The sequence below is a fragment of the Aulonocara sp. 'chitande type north' Nkhata Bay genome, linkage group LG9 (genome assembly GCF_057382095.1).
Source record: "Aulonocara sp. 'chitande type north' Nkhata Bay isolate Kocher_YH1m ecotype deep benthic linkage group LG9, A_spYH_male_GT1.1, whole genome shotgun sequence".
NCBI classification, from domain to species: Eukaryota; Metazoa; Chordata; class Actinopteri; order Cichliformes; family Cichlidae; genus Aulonocara; species Aulonocara sp. 'chitande type north' Nkhata Bay.
Genome location: NC_141352.1, coordinates 30343449 through 30358898, shown reverse-complemented (window position 1 = coordinate 30358898; position 15450 = coordinate 30343449). Strand labels below are relative to the sequence as shown.

Below are 15450 nucleotides of genomic sequence, written 5' to 3'. Positions count from 1 at the left end.
GTACTTCACAGCAAAATATGCAAACTCAGCAGCCTGCAACAAGTGCTTTTAAGCTGATACTGTGATACTGTCAAAGGAGGTAACACCTCGAATCTGATGAAACACCTGGCGACGCATAGCGTTTTTTTTTTAAAAGCCCAGAAATGCGCCGTATTTGATAGCTTGCTGCGAGACCTCACACCGAGCACATCTACTGCGGGTGGGTTGCCTGTTATGCAACATCCCCCAAAAACATGAAGAGGAGAGTCCTGGCCCCTAGCCCTGCCAGTGTAGCAGAAATGATGAGGATGATGATGGCAGCAGTAGCCGTTCTTCTCTGCGTGAGTAGCTTAATGTTGTTCGTGTGTAATTTACGTTGAGTAGGCTAACCACGTTATTACATTAATGCATGTAAGGTGAACTAGCAAACATCATCATAGCTACATGCGGCTGTCTTCTTGTTTGATGGCAGATACTCCCTTCACCCTGGCCAAAAAGGCTAAAATGCCCAAAGAAAAAGTGGAAAACAGTTAAACATGAGAGGTTTTTGGACAAAGTTTGTGTTTTTTCCATTGTTTAAGCACTGCTTCCAGCCAAGAGTGATACCATATATGCCCCATAGCTGCAGAAAAGGCTAACATTGTTATCTTTTTACAAAAAACATGAGAGGTTTTTGGACCAATTTTGTGTTCTCCATTCTTTAAGCCCCGGTTTGAGTACCGTTTGAGCACCGGCACCGTTTCAAAAGTACCGATTTGGCACCGGTATCGGATAAAACCTAAACGATACCCATCCCTAGTCATGAATTATTTTTAACACCAGGTTGGATGTAATGTGTTAGAACTACCAGCAGGTGTGGATAAGAGACCTTTAAGGTGTTTGGTGCCACACTCCACCTTCAGGTTTAAAACTAGTGTTAATGGAGGGAGTTTGAAGGTTGAGTTTGTTCCACGACTGCATTTCACTCACTGCCTCTGTTTGTATCTCTGTCACTGCAGGACCAACATGGAGCGAGAAGTCAGCGCTCTCAGGAGGCCGACAAACCTCAACCAAGAAAGAGAGAGAAAACACACACCTGTGACGAGTGTGGAAAAGAGTTTGCTAGGAAGTTTACACTAAAACTTCATCAGGTCATCCACACTGGAGAGAGACCGTTCAGCTGTGACTTGTGTGGAAAGTCTTTTTCCTTGAAGGCTTCCCTAAAATCACACCAACTCATCCACAGTGGAGTTAAAGCGTACAGCTGTGATCAGTGTGGCAGAGCTTTTACTCAAAGTAGCCACTTAAAGAAGCATGTAGTTGCCCACTCTGGAATTAAGGCATACAGCTGTGAGATTTGTGGAAAAACCTTCAGCCAGAGAGGGTACCGAAATACACACCTACGCATTCACACCGGACATGATGTGTACTGCTGTGAACAGTGTGGCAGACAGTGTACAACCAACAGGCAGTTAAAACTACACATGTTTACCCACACTGAGGAACGACCTTATAAATGTGACCTGTGTGAGAAGACTTTTAAAGCTCCACATCACCTGAAACAACACCAAAAGATCCACACCAGAAAGAGACTCTCCAAGTGCAGTTACTGTGAGGTATGTATTTATATTTTTATCTGTGTTAACTGAAACAGTAAAATGTAATTGGACGTCTGCAGAGATGCTCTTTATTTCAGGCGACGTTCAGGATAAAAATGTTGAAGGACTGTCTTTGTGTCTTTGTTTAGAAGCAGAGCGACACAGATGGATCCAGTTCTCAACCCTGTCATCACCGTGGTGGTGGGAAAGACTTTTGTTGTGACCTCTGTGGAAAAACTTTCAGTTGGCAAGTCTCCCTAAAAAGACATCAACGTAGACACACTGGAGACAAACTGAAATACTGCAAAGAATGTGGGAGTAGCTTCCCCACATCAACTGAGTTAAAACAACATGAACTGATTCACAGTGGGGTTAAAAAGCACCTCTGTGATCAGTGTGGGTCATCCTTCACCACTGCAAGTCACCTTAAAACACACAAACGAGTCCACACAGGAGAGAAACCATACAAGTGCAGACACTGTGAAAAAAGCTTCTCACGATCAGGTCATCGTAACAAGCATGAACGTACACACATGGAAGGAAACTACAGCTGTGACCAGTGTGACAAGAGCTTCAGGAATCTCAGTTCATACTCCAAACACAAACGATCCCACGTTACTAATAAACTGTTTCACTGTTACCAATGTGCCAAAACATTCACCTCATTGTCTGCTCTGTGCAAACATCAGCGTGATCACTCAGGACTGAAATCACTCCCATCACTGGATCACAGTGAATCTGAAGAGACAGAAAGTTCCTCTGGTTTCAGTGTCAGACTTAAAACCCTTGAGATCAGGCTCCACAGAGTTCAGATCGAATCTCCTATAAAGATCTGATTAAAATGTTCCACTGGATGGATGGATGGATGTATAATCTCTTTTTCTGAAGGTTGCTCTCTTCCTGTTTCTGCCAGTGCTGTAAAGCTGCTGCTCAGTCTGATGGGCTGTTGTGTTGTTGTTAGTGATGCTGGATGAAGGGCTGGTGGACCAGGTGAGCTCAGGGTGAGGGTAGATCCCGTCTGAGCTGCAGGTCAGATCCTTTGTCCTACTTGTTGGAGATTAACTTTACGGACTGGAGCTGGAAAAATACATATTTCTAAAGAAGTCAGAAAGAGATTTTGTTGTCACAATTTTCCTTTTCTGTTCATTTCATGTTAACATGATTTAATTTATTGAAAAACATGTAAACACGGTGAATGGACGGCTGAGGACTGGGGCAAAGTCATATTCTCAGATGAAGCATCTTTCCGATTGTTTGGGAAAAAGTCTTTTGCGGAGAAGAAAAGGTGAGCGCTACCATCAGTCCTGTGTCATGCCAACAGTAAAGCATCCTGAGACCATTTATGTGTGGGGTTGCTTCTCATTCAATGGAGTCGGCTCACAATTTTGCCCCAAAACACAGCCATGAATAAAGAATTGTACCAAAACACCCTGCAACAGAGCTACAGATTGAAAATGCCCAAGGCGAAGCACTCAAAAGTCTGGCTGTACTTCACAGCAAAAGATGCAAACTCAGCAGTCTGCAACAAGTGCTTTAAGGTGATACTGTGCAAAGGAGGTAACACCTTGAATCTGATGAAGCACCTGGTGATGTATAGCGTTTTTGTAAAAGCTAGAAAATGCACCGTATTTGATAGCTTGCTGCAAGACCTCACACCGAGCACATCTACTGCAGATGTGGTGCCTGTTATCGGACCCGCAGTTAGCAATATCCCCCAAGAACCCGAAGAGTGGAGTCCTGGCCTCTAGCCCTGCCAGTGTAGCACCGGTTCCAACCAAAGGAGGTATGTTGTATCAACAGAAAAGGCTAACTTGGTTATCATTTTGCAGAAGAAGACTGCTAAAAATAAAAACACAAGAGGTTTTTCTACAAAGTTTGTGTTTTCCATTCTTTAACCTCCGGTTCGAGCACCGGCACGGTTTCAAAATTTCCAGTTTGACACCGGTATCGGATAAAACTTAAAGGATTCCCATCCCTATTTGTTACCATGTTTCCATTGTGTAGTGTAGTCGATAGGTTTGTTTTCTTTGTCAGAACAATGAGGCCACTGCAACTGTATGACATATATACCTGTATACACTTGACTTATACTGACATGTATACACTATACATACACTGGAGTGGTTAAATAATGGAATCACTGTGATAAGCATCTAACCTACATGTTTAAAATCACAAGACCCGCATATTTAGGTCAAATATTATCTACAATTATATTAATGAAGTTTTTGCAACCTGGGATTGTTTTTTTCTCGCCTCAGCTGCCAGAAGGCAAGAAAAACTGTATTTTCTTCCTGTTGATATAATTCTGTGTATTAAACTCTGTTCCAAGAATTTTAATCTTTTCCAGAGGATCTTTTTGAGTGCCTTGATTTTGCTGAATCTAAAACAACTGGTCCTCCACATTGTTGGCGGAATAAGTGCGACCTGTGGGAGGTACCTATTTCAATAGGGTGGAGCCGTAGGCACATTCAGTTCACAAGGGTTTCATGTTAAATCAAAATAGAATCAAACACGTAACAGTAGCACCTAAAACAATTTAAAAACTTGATTTTATTAAATACGGTGTCACAGTCCTGGATCGTATGACACAGCGCTCTGTGTTTTCTTTTGTTTATAGTTTGTCCTTTTGGCATTAGATCCTAGGTTCCTTACATGTGAGTGAAGCAGAAAATAAATGAAACCAAAGACTAGCGGTCCTGTTGCTCTATTTTCACCTGTAAAGCAGGAGTTGGGTAGGCGGAGGTTTACCCTGGTGCAGGTGTGCCGCAGTGGTCAGTGAAAGAATCCGCGTGTTTCTCTGTGAATTTCCAATAACGTGGTAGCGCACACGGTGCTTGCTTGGAAGTTTAGGGGTTTTTTCGCTGTAAAAAGAAGTTTTCTTCCCACGGTCAACGGACACAAATGTTTTTGTCACTTTTTATGGAATCAAACTCAAAGTAAGGTCAGTACTTCCACGCTTTAAACGCTGCACGCTCATACTCTCTCAGCACTCGATATATGATCCACTGTTGATCTGCAGCCTGTTGTTGTCACAAACGTCGCACTTGCTTACGTCACTGTTATGAGACATTCTCGCAAAAAAAAAAAATCATGGTTTTAGTAACGCAGTGTTCCTACGGGAAAGTAACGGAAATCTAATTACCGTTTTTGCAATAGTAATCCCTTACTTTACTCGTTACTTGAAAAAAGTAATCGGATTACGCGTTACTGCCTATCTCTAATTGTAAGTGGGAGACAGGATGAAAACAGGACATCCCCTACACTGAACAACTGACCGCAGCAGGAATATTCCTCCCACATGGCTTCATATGTGTTGTTCAGTTACCTGTTTACAAGTTGGCGACACCCCTTAAGAAATATCAGCAAACAGTGGCCGAGTCCACCACACGTTTCTTCACAGGAACAAAACAAACAAACCTCCATCAAATTAACAAAATGTAAGTGGATCACTTTCAGTGACCTACCGCTCCAGTAGATAGTTTGCTGAGATTTTGTTATCACAACTCCTTTCTGTTTATTTCATGTAAACATGATTTATTTAACAGAAATCCTGTAATTCTAGAATCTTATGGAACGCCAGGACTGCCATAACGAATTAATTAAATACACCCTTAAATAATTAATTAAATGTGGCAATAATTAATTACATAAATATTTATGACACATGTAATTTAATTATTGACACTGTTCTGTTATTACTAAAAGTTGTAAAGTGTATCACTTAAATATCATTCTCAATCAGTTGTTATTCGTTATGTGTTTACAACATCCTCTCTGGTTGCTCCAAGTAATGCACTTTAGAAACGCCTTTATTTTGGAAAAAAAAAAACTTTATTGAACAGGAAGTCCCCTCAGTCAAGCAAAGCAAGTGAGCAATAGGCTGTATCCCAATTCGGGGTCTGCAGCCTTAAAGTACGCAGCCTCAACGATCCTCAAGGGCCGCGTACTCAAAGACCGCTAAGGCCGAAAGTGTGAGGCTTGTGAAATGGGACGGTCTAGCCTCCGTTGCGCTGATACTGTTGTTTGTCAATAAAGTTAAAAAAAAAAACCCTCCGTTGCGCTGCCCAGGTTGCCTAGCAACCATGATACTAACCACTGGAATCGTGTCCTACAGCTTTGTTTGACAGAAATGAAGGAGAAAATCTTTTGTTCATTTGTTTGTTTCTTTCTACATGAGCTTTGATCATTCTCTGTAAGATTAAGCTCAGCTATTGAACGGCGTATATTTTAAAGTAAAGGCTTTAAAACCAAGTTAGTACAAACGTCACTAATGTCACATAACTTTGCCGACATGTGGCCAACAGTAATGTTTAATTTTCTTTGTTATTAAACATTTGCACATAAATAAGTGACATAATATTCAGTACTTAAAGTGTACTCTTTGGCCGCCCCTCATCCGCCGTTTTTTTCTGCAAATTTATCCACACCCATCGCCGCGCTATGCATTCTGGGATATGTTGGGCCACGAAGTCTACACTGCCACAGCCTTAAAATTCAGGGAAATGAAGGACGCATTTCAGGGCCGCATTTCGAGCAGCCTTTGAATTGGGACAGCCTTCGGCGCGCTGCTGTGACGTAATTGGCCTTGAAATGCGGCCTTTAAGGCTGCAGATCCTGAATTGGGATACAGCCATAGTGATAGTAAAGTCGATTCCTTTTACTGAATCGAGTTTTAATGAGTCACTCACCAAAGTGAATCGGTTTCTTTGAGTCGTTTGATTCACCGAGTCAGTTGACCATAGAGTGGAAAAATTTACATTTTCACTCAAACACTTAATTTGTGTCTCTTTTCATGTATATCCTACCGCTAAGATGCGTGATTCTAAAAGAAAACAACTATTTTATGGAGCAAAAAATTTTCTAAAGGGAATATTTATTTTGTTTATCTTAATTTTATTAGTATTTTCCTTATATATATATATATATATATATATATATATATATATATATATATATATATATATATATATATAAGGACTGCACTCACCTACCCCTCACTCTTTCTTCACTCCCACATGGGGTGGCAGCTGAGGTGAGTTTCTCTTTGAGTCTCCTGAGTTCATGTATCATTTTGAGTTATTTAAATCGTACTTTAAGTTCTTTTTAGAGAGAGCAGTCCATGTGTGTCTTTCTTTCCTTTACCCGTTATACAATAAAACCACAAAACCTGCAAATGATTGATGACTGCTTATTCTCATTCTAATCGGATGAGCCCATAATGATGACTACTGAAAACCTGAACCTTCCTTCCTCCAAAACGGTTGTTTACCAAAAGTATCACAGTATCATAGGTACTCGTGTATCTCGTACCTGTTTCTCTTTAGGTTTGCTATTTTTAAAATTCTACATTTATTAAGTTCTGCAGGCTTGTTTGCACAACAAGGCTAAATAATTATATAAACTTTTCTCAATCTAAATAGTGGACTTTGGTAGAATTAAAAAACAAGTGTAGTGCAGGTCTATGATGATTTTTAGTGCTACTATCATCTAGTTCTGATTCTGGTTCTGTCTTGGTTAAGTCCTAAGTAGTCCTGATTGTGAACTGCTGTAGTCCTGTTTTCATTCTGAGTCTGGTTGAATTGGGGTTTAGTCCTCGTGTCTTGATGCAGTCCTGATTTTGTTCTGCCTTGCTGCTTAATTAAAAAACTAGTTTAAGGTGTCCCCCCCCCCCCCCCCCCCCCCCCGGATTAGGGCTAAACCCTGGGTGTATGTAAAGTTTGCCTCCGCCTCTGCTGAGAGATTTGGAGCCAGCGAGGAATAGAGGAGGTTCTGTTGTGTGGGAGTATTTTGAGTTGCTTTTGGTCAATCGGGTGGGTTTTCCAGCTTTGTGTTCTTGTTGTTTGCTTTTGTTTTGTGCGTGTTTATTTTATCTGAAAATGGGAAAAACTTAAAATGTCAAAACTGCTTTTCATAATATAAATATCATGAAATAACTTTAGAAAAACTTCCATTTGAATCTTTACGTTTAATGTTATAAAAACATAAATTTGATTTTTGAATAATCTTAACATGTTAGTCTGCCAAATGTGCAGCAATTTAATTTATTTATTCTCTTTAGCTGATAATTTGAAATATATAAAGGAAATTATGATGAATCAAGCATTTTTGTTCTTTTAGTTCCAAAGTGGGAGTTTTCTCACTGTAAAGACTCGAGTTCAGTGTTGACTGTGTGCTCTGTGTTCTTGAACTCCTGAATGTGCTGGGTTGTTCAGTTTTCCAGCAAAACAAAATTTGTGTTCAAGCATTATTTCCTCATTTCCATCGAGCTCCTCCTCACCTGCTGTGCATCTGTGTTCAGCAGCCTTTCCTCTGTGTTTCTCAGGTTTTGTATTTTAAATAGTACTAGTATTTTAAAAGGTAATAAATCTTTCATCAGTTTCATAAACTTCAACCCTGTATTTGTGTTATTGTTTTTGAAACTCACCTGTAATGTTTTCTGTCATCACTGTCAGTGCTGTATGTTTAATATCATTGTGGCTTCTGTGAATCTGTTTTACTGTTTCTAAACTTTTATGTTGTCTATTTGCAGCCTTTGGTTAGAGAAGTGCTTTTAGCTGCTTATCGGAGGAGAATGTACTTCCTGATAATCAGCCCTAGAGGCTGAAGACAGTAATGCATATATCATGTTTTAGATTTTTCGTTTCTGTTTATGTATAACAGTAAAATGTTTAGGAAGTTGTGGGGATAAAAGCAAACACTTCAGTCAACCCAAACTTGGACCCTGAAATGTGTGAAGATCTAAATATTTGTCAAAGTCAGATTTATAATATTTGATGTATAACTGTGTTTTATAGGGAAAAACAAGGTTGAGTCTGGAGAGAAATAACAGAGTAACAGAGATTAATGAAATATTACAGACATAAACAATCCAATTTTTAAAATCAGCCACTCCTGTTAAAGATATTATTAGAATATGTTTACGAATCTCTAAATGACATTTACTCAGCAATAACACAACTTGGAAACTCCCATTGTAAATTAGTGCTATATTTAAAAGGAAATACATACATGAATTAATAAATAAAATACAATTTCATAACATTAATATAACCACTAAGAAAACCTAAAATCACCAAAACAACTTCGCCAGTAAAATAAAATACTCTGAAATTGATCAAAAACTGAACTGATGACTTCCTACTTAGAGATCTCTTCAGTTCAGTGATGGTGGATTATAACCTCCATTCAAATCATTCAAAAAAGAGAAAAGAAGAAACTGTAGAGCATGTTATATTACACTGTGAGAAGGTAACTGATCCAAAACCTCAGTAACATAAAAATGAAACTGGATCTTATTGATTTACTGCAAAATGACTCAAGAAGTGAAAGTTATCAGGCCTTATTCCAGTTTTTAAAAGAGTAAAATGGGAGGATTTGAGGGTCGACGTTCCAGTTCACACTCCACACCAGTTGGTGGCGGTAATTCATCATTTTGTTGTTTGACAACCGCCAAAAAACGATGTAAAGAAGAAGAAGGAGGGGGCGGAGCAAAGTGAGGACGCTCCACGAGAGGAGGCGTTGGCACAGAGAGCTGTTTTTTCATTCAAAGAGACTAAAGTAGTACCACCGTTTGGATCGATATCTGCATCGATCTGCCCACCCTTGTCTCCTGGATCGTAGCTGAGATCAGCGTGAACCACGTGGGTCTCTGCTCCCTGATCTGTTTCCTGTGTTTGGAAAGAGTTCCAGCTTCATCGCGGAGTTTCTCTCGGTTTGTGGGCTCATCTAAAGGTAAGCACCGAGCTAACTTTACTGTGAGTTCAGTTCATGTTGAGTTTAGCTCCTGAATGAGGTCTTCTGCTGCTCTCCTCGGTGTCTGTTCACAGTTTATTGTGAACACGTTGAGAGAAGCGTGAGAGAGCGTTTGGAGAAAAACACCAACTAATCATTAGCTCAGCATGCTGGGAGAAGTTGGAGCAGAAAAGTCTTTTCATTGTCCCTGCAGCTGTTTTTTTTTTTTTTTTGCCTGTCCCGTTTGGCTCTTTTGCCATCAGAATTGTTGTCTAAAGGCAAAGAAAGATGCCTGTAATGATAGTTGCTATTGTTGAAGCTACCCACAGGGGGCGCTCTGTAATCAATGAGATATACAGAATAGAAGAAGAAAGTGATCGTGGTAGAAAGAATAATAAACAGCTAGCTGAAGCTAGCAGCAGGAGCAATTCTTGATGTTTTATTCATAGAGGAATAAGAACATTACATGGTACCAGGAGACGGGTTAAGAATAAGAAGCAACGCAACAAGATGGATGCAATAAAACCGCCAAGTCCGTTGAAACTGACTGGAAACGTGGATGCAAGTTGGAGGACTTTCAAACAGCAGTTCAAACTGTATATTGCAGCTGTCGGAGTGGATCGACGGGCAGATGAAAGAAAAATAGCCATGCTGCTCACCATCGCCGGCACAGAAGCAATAGAGGTCTTCAACACTTTTGTGTTTGCTCAGCCCGAGGACAAAGATAACTTTGATGAAGTCATGAAGAAATTTGACGAGCACTGTCTGTCAAAGAAAAATGAAACATACGAGAGATACGTCTTTCGCTCACGCTTACAGCATCAGGGTGAGTCATTTGATACTTTTCTCACAGACCTCAAGATCAAAGCTCAGTCCTGCAATTTTGGTGATCTCAGAGACTCTATGATACGAGATCAAATAGTGTTTGGAACTAATGAGAAGAAGCTCCGAGAGAAACTGTTGAGAGAAACAGAACTAACGCTGGAAAGTGCTATAAAGATAAGTCAAGCCAGTGAGCTAGCACGACAACATGTACTGACGTTTAGAGAGCCTGTTCAAGGAGCAGCGCAACAGGAAAATGAGGCAGTGAATGCAGTGTCGATTAAAAGAAAGCCATGGAGTAAATTCAAAAACAACGACAACAAAAACAAAACGTGTGACAATGAAATGTTCACTTGCAAGAGATGCGGAGAGAAACACAGACCAAAACAATGTCCCGCATATGGAAAAAAATGTGCAAAATGTAAAGGACAAAACCATTATGCAAAAATGTGTCTCTCCAAAAACAAGGGACAAAAAGTACACACTGTGCAGGAAGACACAGATGACAGTGATGATCTAAGTGAAACATTTTTCATTAAGATGGTGTCACATGAAGAAGATGTCAATGCACAGTCTTCAAGACATAACACTGGCCAAAGTGTTAGTTCAGTCACAGATGATAAATGGACTGCTCCACTGTTAGTCAATGGGACATTGGTAACATTTAAAATTGACACAGGGGCCAAAGCTAACTTGATCAATGAGAAGGATTTCAAGGCACTGACTGAGAAGCCTAGAAGATTTACAGAGAAAGTCACGCCGCTGAGGGCCTACAATAACCAGCCAATACAAACAAAAGGAGGATGCAGACTTAAAGTGACAGCAAAAGGCAAACAGCATAACATTTTGTTCACCATCGTACCTGATGGACACGAGTCACTTTTAGGAGATAAAACATCTGAGGATTTGGGACTAGTAAAGAGGATCTATCAGATTAATACTGACACCACGAAAGAAGCCAAACAAGGCAAAAGACTGGAACACCAAGGGCATGAAGGAAGTTCAGACATTATCAGTAAATTTCCTTCAGTCTTCAAAGGACATGGAACATTGCCTTACACCTACAAAATCCAGCTCAAGGATGATGCATGCCCCAAGGAGAGTGCCTGCTCCATTACGGACAAGTTTGAAAAAAGAGCTTGAAAGAATGACTCAAATGGGTGTCATTGAACGAGTGGAAGAGCCCACAGACTGGGTGAACTCTATCACTTGTGTCAAGAAAAAGAATACAGGTGCCTTAAGAGTCTGCCTTGATCCCAAAGATCTAAATGAAAATATTAAAAGAGAGCATTATCAGATCCCTAAGAGAGAGGAAATAATGAGTGAAATGGCAGGAGCTAAGTTTTTTAGCAAACTGGATGCATCACATGGATTTTGGCAGCTGAGGCTAGACCCAGAAAGCAGCAGGTACACTACCTTTAACACGCCATTTGGGCGTTACTGTTTCTTGAGGCTCCCATTTGGAATTAAATCAGCACCAGAGATCTTCCACAGGGCAATGGAGTCCCTGATCGAAGGGCTGGAAGGCACCAGAGTCTACATAGATGACCTCGTAGTCTGGGGAAATACAAGGCAACAACATGATGAAAGGCTGGAGAAACTTTTGTGGAGAGTTAACAAGAATGGACTTAAACTGAATAGAGACAAGTGCCTCTTTGGTGTTTCAGAGATGACCTTCCTGGGAGAGAAGGTTACAAGTGAAGGGGTGGAACCTGATCAGTCAAAGGTACAAGCCATATTGGATATGCCAGCACCCACTGACAAAAAAGGTGTCTTGCGAGCAATGGGGATGATCAACTTTCTGGGTAAGTTCATTCCTAATCTTACCTCCAAGACAGCATGCCTAAGGGAGCTGCTACAGCACAACACAGTGTTCGAGTGGACGGTCCGGCATGAGAAAGAGTGGAAAAAATTGAAGGAAACTGTAACTACAGAGCCGGTCTTGACATTCTTTGATCCATCAAAGCCAACAAAAATTTCAACAGATGCCTCAAAAGATGGCTTGGGAGCAGTTCTGCTCCAAAGGAACAAAGACAAGTGGCAACCTGTAGCATATGCGTCCAGATCAATGACAGAAACTGAACAACGCTATGCTCAAATTGAAAAAGAGACTTTGGGCTTAGTGTTTGGGTGTGGAAAATTTCACAGCTATGTATATGGATTACCAACCTTTACAGCAGAGACTGATCACAAACCTCTCATCTCGATCAGAAAAAAGAACCTCAACGACATGTCACCCAGAATTCAGCGCATGATGATGGTGTTGCAGCGCTATGATTTTGAGCTGATCTACACGCCTGGGAAATATATCGTACTCGCGGATGCTTTATCCCGAGCGCCAGCACCAAGTGGTGACAGGTTAGTCAGCACTACAGCCGAGGAGGCTGAAACACATGTAAACATGGTAACTGCCTCACTCCCAGCATCAGATGTCATGTTGCAGCAAATTGTACAGGAGACGACAAAAGATCCAGTGCTGCAGAAAGTATCCCACCTTATACAGAATGGGTGGTCAAAAGGAGTCTGTCCAGGGTTCTACTCTGTGCGAGCTGATTTATGCATGGCTAATGGGCTGGTGCTGAAACAAAACCAGATTGTCATTCCTCAATCCATGCGGAAGGACATGCTTCAGCGTATCCATGAAGGACATCTTGGAGTGGAGAAATGTAAAAGGAGAGCGAGAGAAGCAGTTTACTGGCCAGGCATCAACAGGGATATTGAGGAGATGATACAGAAATGTGAAACATGTCTCAAACATCACTACAAACAAACAAAAGAGCCAATGCTGGCAGCAGATCTACCCACTGCACCATGGTAAAAGGTAGGCACGGATTTATTTCATCTGGATGGCAAGGACTATGTTTTGGTGATTGACTACTATTCTAATTATCCAGAAGTGGCACAGCTTTCCAGTACATCAGCACAGTCAGTCATCACACACATGAAGGGCTTTTTTGCCAGACATGGAATTCCACAGTGTGTCATCAGTGACAATGGTCCACAATATGACTGTAGAGAATTTAGTGACTTTGCAAAACAATATGGATTTCAACATATCACCTCTAGTCCCTTGTATCCCCAAGCGAATGGACAGGCAGAAAAAGGAGTCCAAATAGTAAAGAGATTGTTCAAAAAAGCAAGAGACAGTAAGACCGACCCTTACCTGGCTCTGCTAAGCTACAGAGCTTCATCACTGGAGTGTGGGGCATCACCTGCTGAGCTACTCATGCATCGCAAGCTCCGCACCACACTTCCACACATTTCCAAGGAAAATGACAATGCACATGACAACAAGCTGACCGACAAAAGAATGAAACTCAAGCACAGACAGAAAGGGAACTATGACAAAACTGCAAGGCGTCTGGAACCGCTTCAGGAAAGAGATGTTGTGAGGATTGCAGGTCCAGATTTCTGGGACAAAAAAGCAACAGTTCTCAGCGAAGTAGGGCCCAGATCGTTTGCTGTTCAGACAGAGAATGGACACGTGTTAAGAAGAAACCGGAGAAGTCTGTTAAAGACACAGGATGTTAAACATCAGGACACAGAGACTGGAACTGAACAACGAGGTGCTAACCCTGTTGAGCACCACAGTGAGCCTCCTTCACCTTCCCCAATGTCTGAGATACTGAGAAGGTCTACCAGACCTAAGAAACCTACAGAGAGGCTCATAGAACAAGTGTGAACTGTTGTGGTAAAGAATTGTTAAAAAATAATAATAATAAATCACAAGTAAACAACGGATAATAATTCATTTAGAATAGTAATTGTTCACACTTAATTGATACCTGCTGAGTTATGTGTTATTGACTGTTCAAGCTGTCAAAGGTGAAGAGTTCTAATGTGCTTGAGGGCTGTATGGGATTCATTTGGTTCATTCTGGAAGATGTAAGGTATACATTTGGATTTATTTTGTTTGACTTGTGCTACAATTTTTGGTTATAAAAAAAAAAAAGAATACTACTGAATGTAGCTTGTTGCACAATTTATAACATGTTGAATGTTAGACAAGAATGTTCAGATGTTACAGAGTAACAGTTCTCTTTGGAATTGTGGTTAGTATAACACCAACCTGTTTGGAAAGGGGATGTAATGATAGTTGCTATTGTTGAAGCTACCCACAGGGGGCGCTCTGTAATCAATGAGATATACAGAATAGAAGAAGAAAGTGATCGTGGTAGAAAGAATAATAAACAGCTAGCTGAAGCTAGCAGCAGGAGCAATTCTTGATGTTTTATTCATAGAGGAATAAGAACATTACAATGCCCAGCGGATTTGCTTTACCAAATTGACCATCCCAGCTAGGGCTGGGCGATATGACCCAAAATTCATATCTCGATATTTTTTAGCTGGATGGCGATATAAGATATATATCTCGATATATTTTTTAAAGCCATAAAATAAGAACAAAAAGAGAGTTCTTAGTCAAAGCTGTGTCCCAGATGTCACACGGGCACTTTTATTAACATAGAGCAGATGTACATAAAATTTACTCAAAAATAAATTATGAGCATTTATTAAATAACAATGCTCCATAAATAAAAGAAAACAATGTTGTTTTTGTGCATAACAAAAAGCTCACAATTGTGCAGTCAAAATGTAAACTAAAAGACGCTGAGCACAATAACAAAGACAGATTTCACAGCTGCTCTGTTCCCAACTTCTACTGCGTGACTGACAGCCTGGAGTTTGCAATCCGCTTCGCAACCACGTCTCTTAACAGGTGCCATTTATGGTCCTTATACACAGTAGGGTAATATTACGTTGAAGCACAGTACGTATCACTCCGCGAGGCTCAGCCGTAATGCTCCGACAATCCATCAAGCAGTGCAGCTCCGTAGCTTACTAAAGTCGTACTAAAACATTTTTTGACAGATTGCTGAGCGCCGTGTTCCACATAAAATCGGTTCGCGGCCATCAAGCACAACCAGAATTCATACATAAGGCGCGCTGTCAACTTTTGAGAAAACGAAAGGATTTTAGTCCGTGCAGCACCTCTGGGCTGCATGGCGTTAGCGTGGTTAGCTCGTTAGCATGGTTAGCTAGCTAACACGTTGACGCTGTCCAGCCCCACGCACGGGGCGATGCGCAGTAACTTGTTAACGGAGATTTGCCGTGTCCATCTTGTCGCTTCCTGCAGGTGAAGCGATGGGGGAGGAGGGGGAGTTGTGTTCAGTGAAGGAGAGGTGAGGCCGAGTAACGTTGCGTAAAGACGAAAGTGGACGAAAGAGAGGCAAACTTGCGGCTCCACAAGTATAATTATAACGTAACATAGACTATATCGATATAAAGGATATTGTCACATCTTATATCTCGTATAAAAATATATCGATATTTTTTA

At 40.9% G+C, this 15450-nt stretch overlaps 1 protein-coding gene across 1 annotated transcript in view; it reads left to right on the top strand.

Annotated features, from left to right (window-relative positions):
* The window catches only part of LOC147322396 (uncharacterized), a 52717-nt gene that overhangs the window by 30605 nt on the left and 6662 nt on the right, over nt 1-15450 (top strand). The window contains exon 4 of the mRNA XM_086306919.1: nt 978-1574. Within this exon, the coding sequence (XP_086163045.1) occupies nt 978-1574 (597 nt within the window). The remainder of the gene's footprint in view (nt 1-977; nt 1575-15450) is intronic.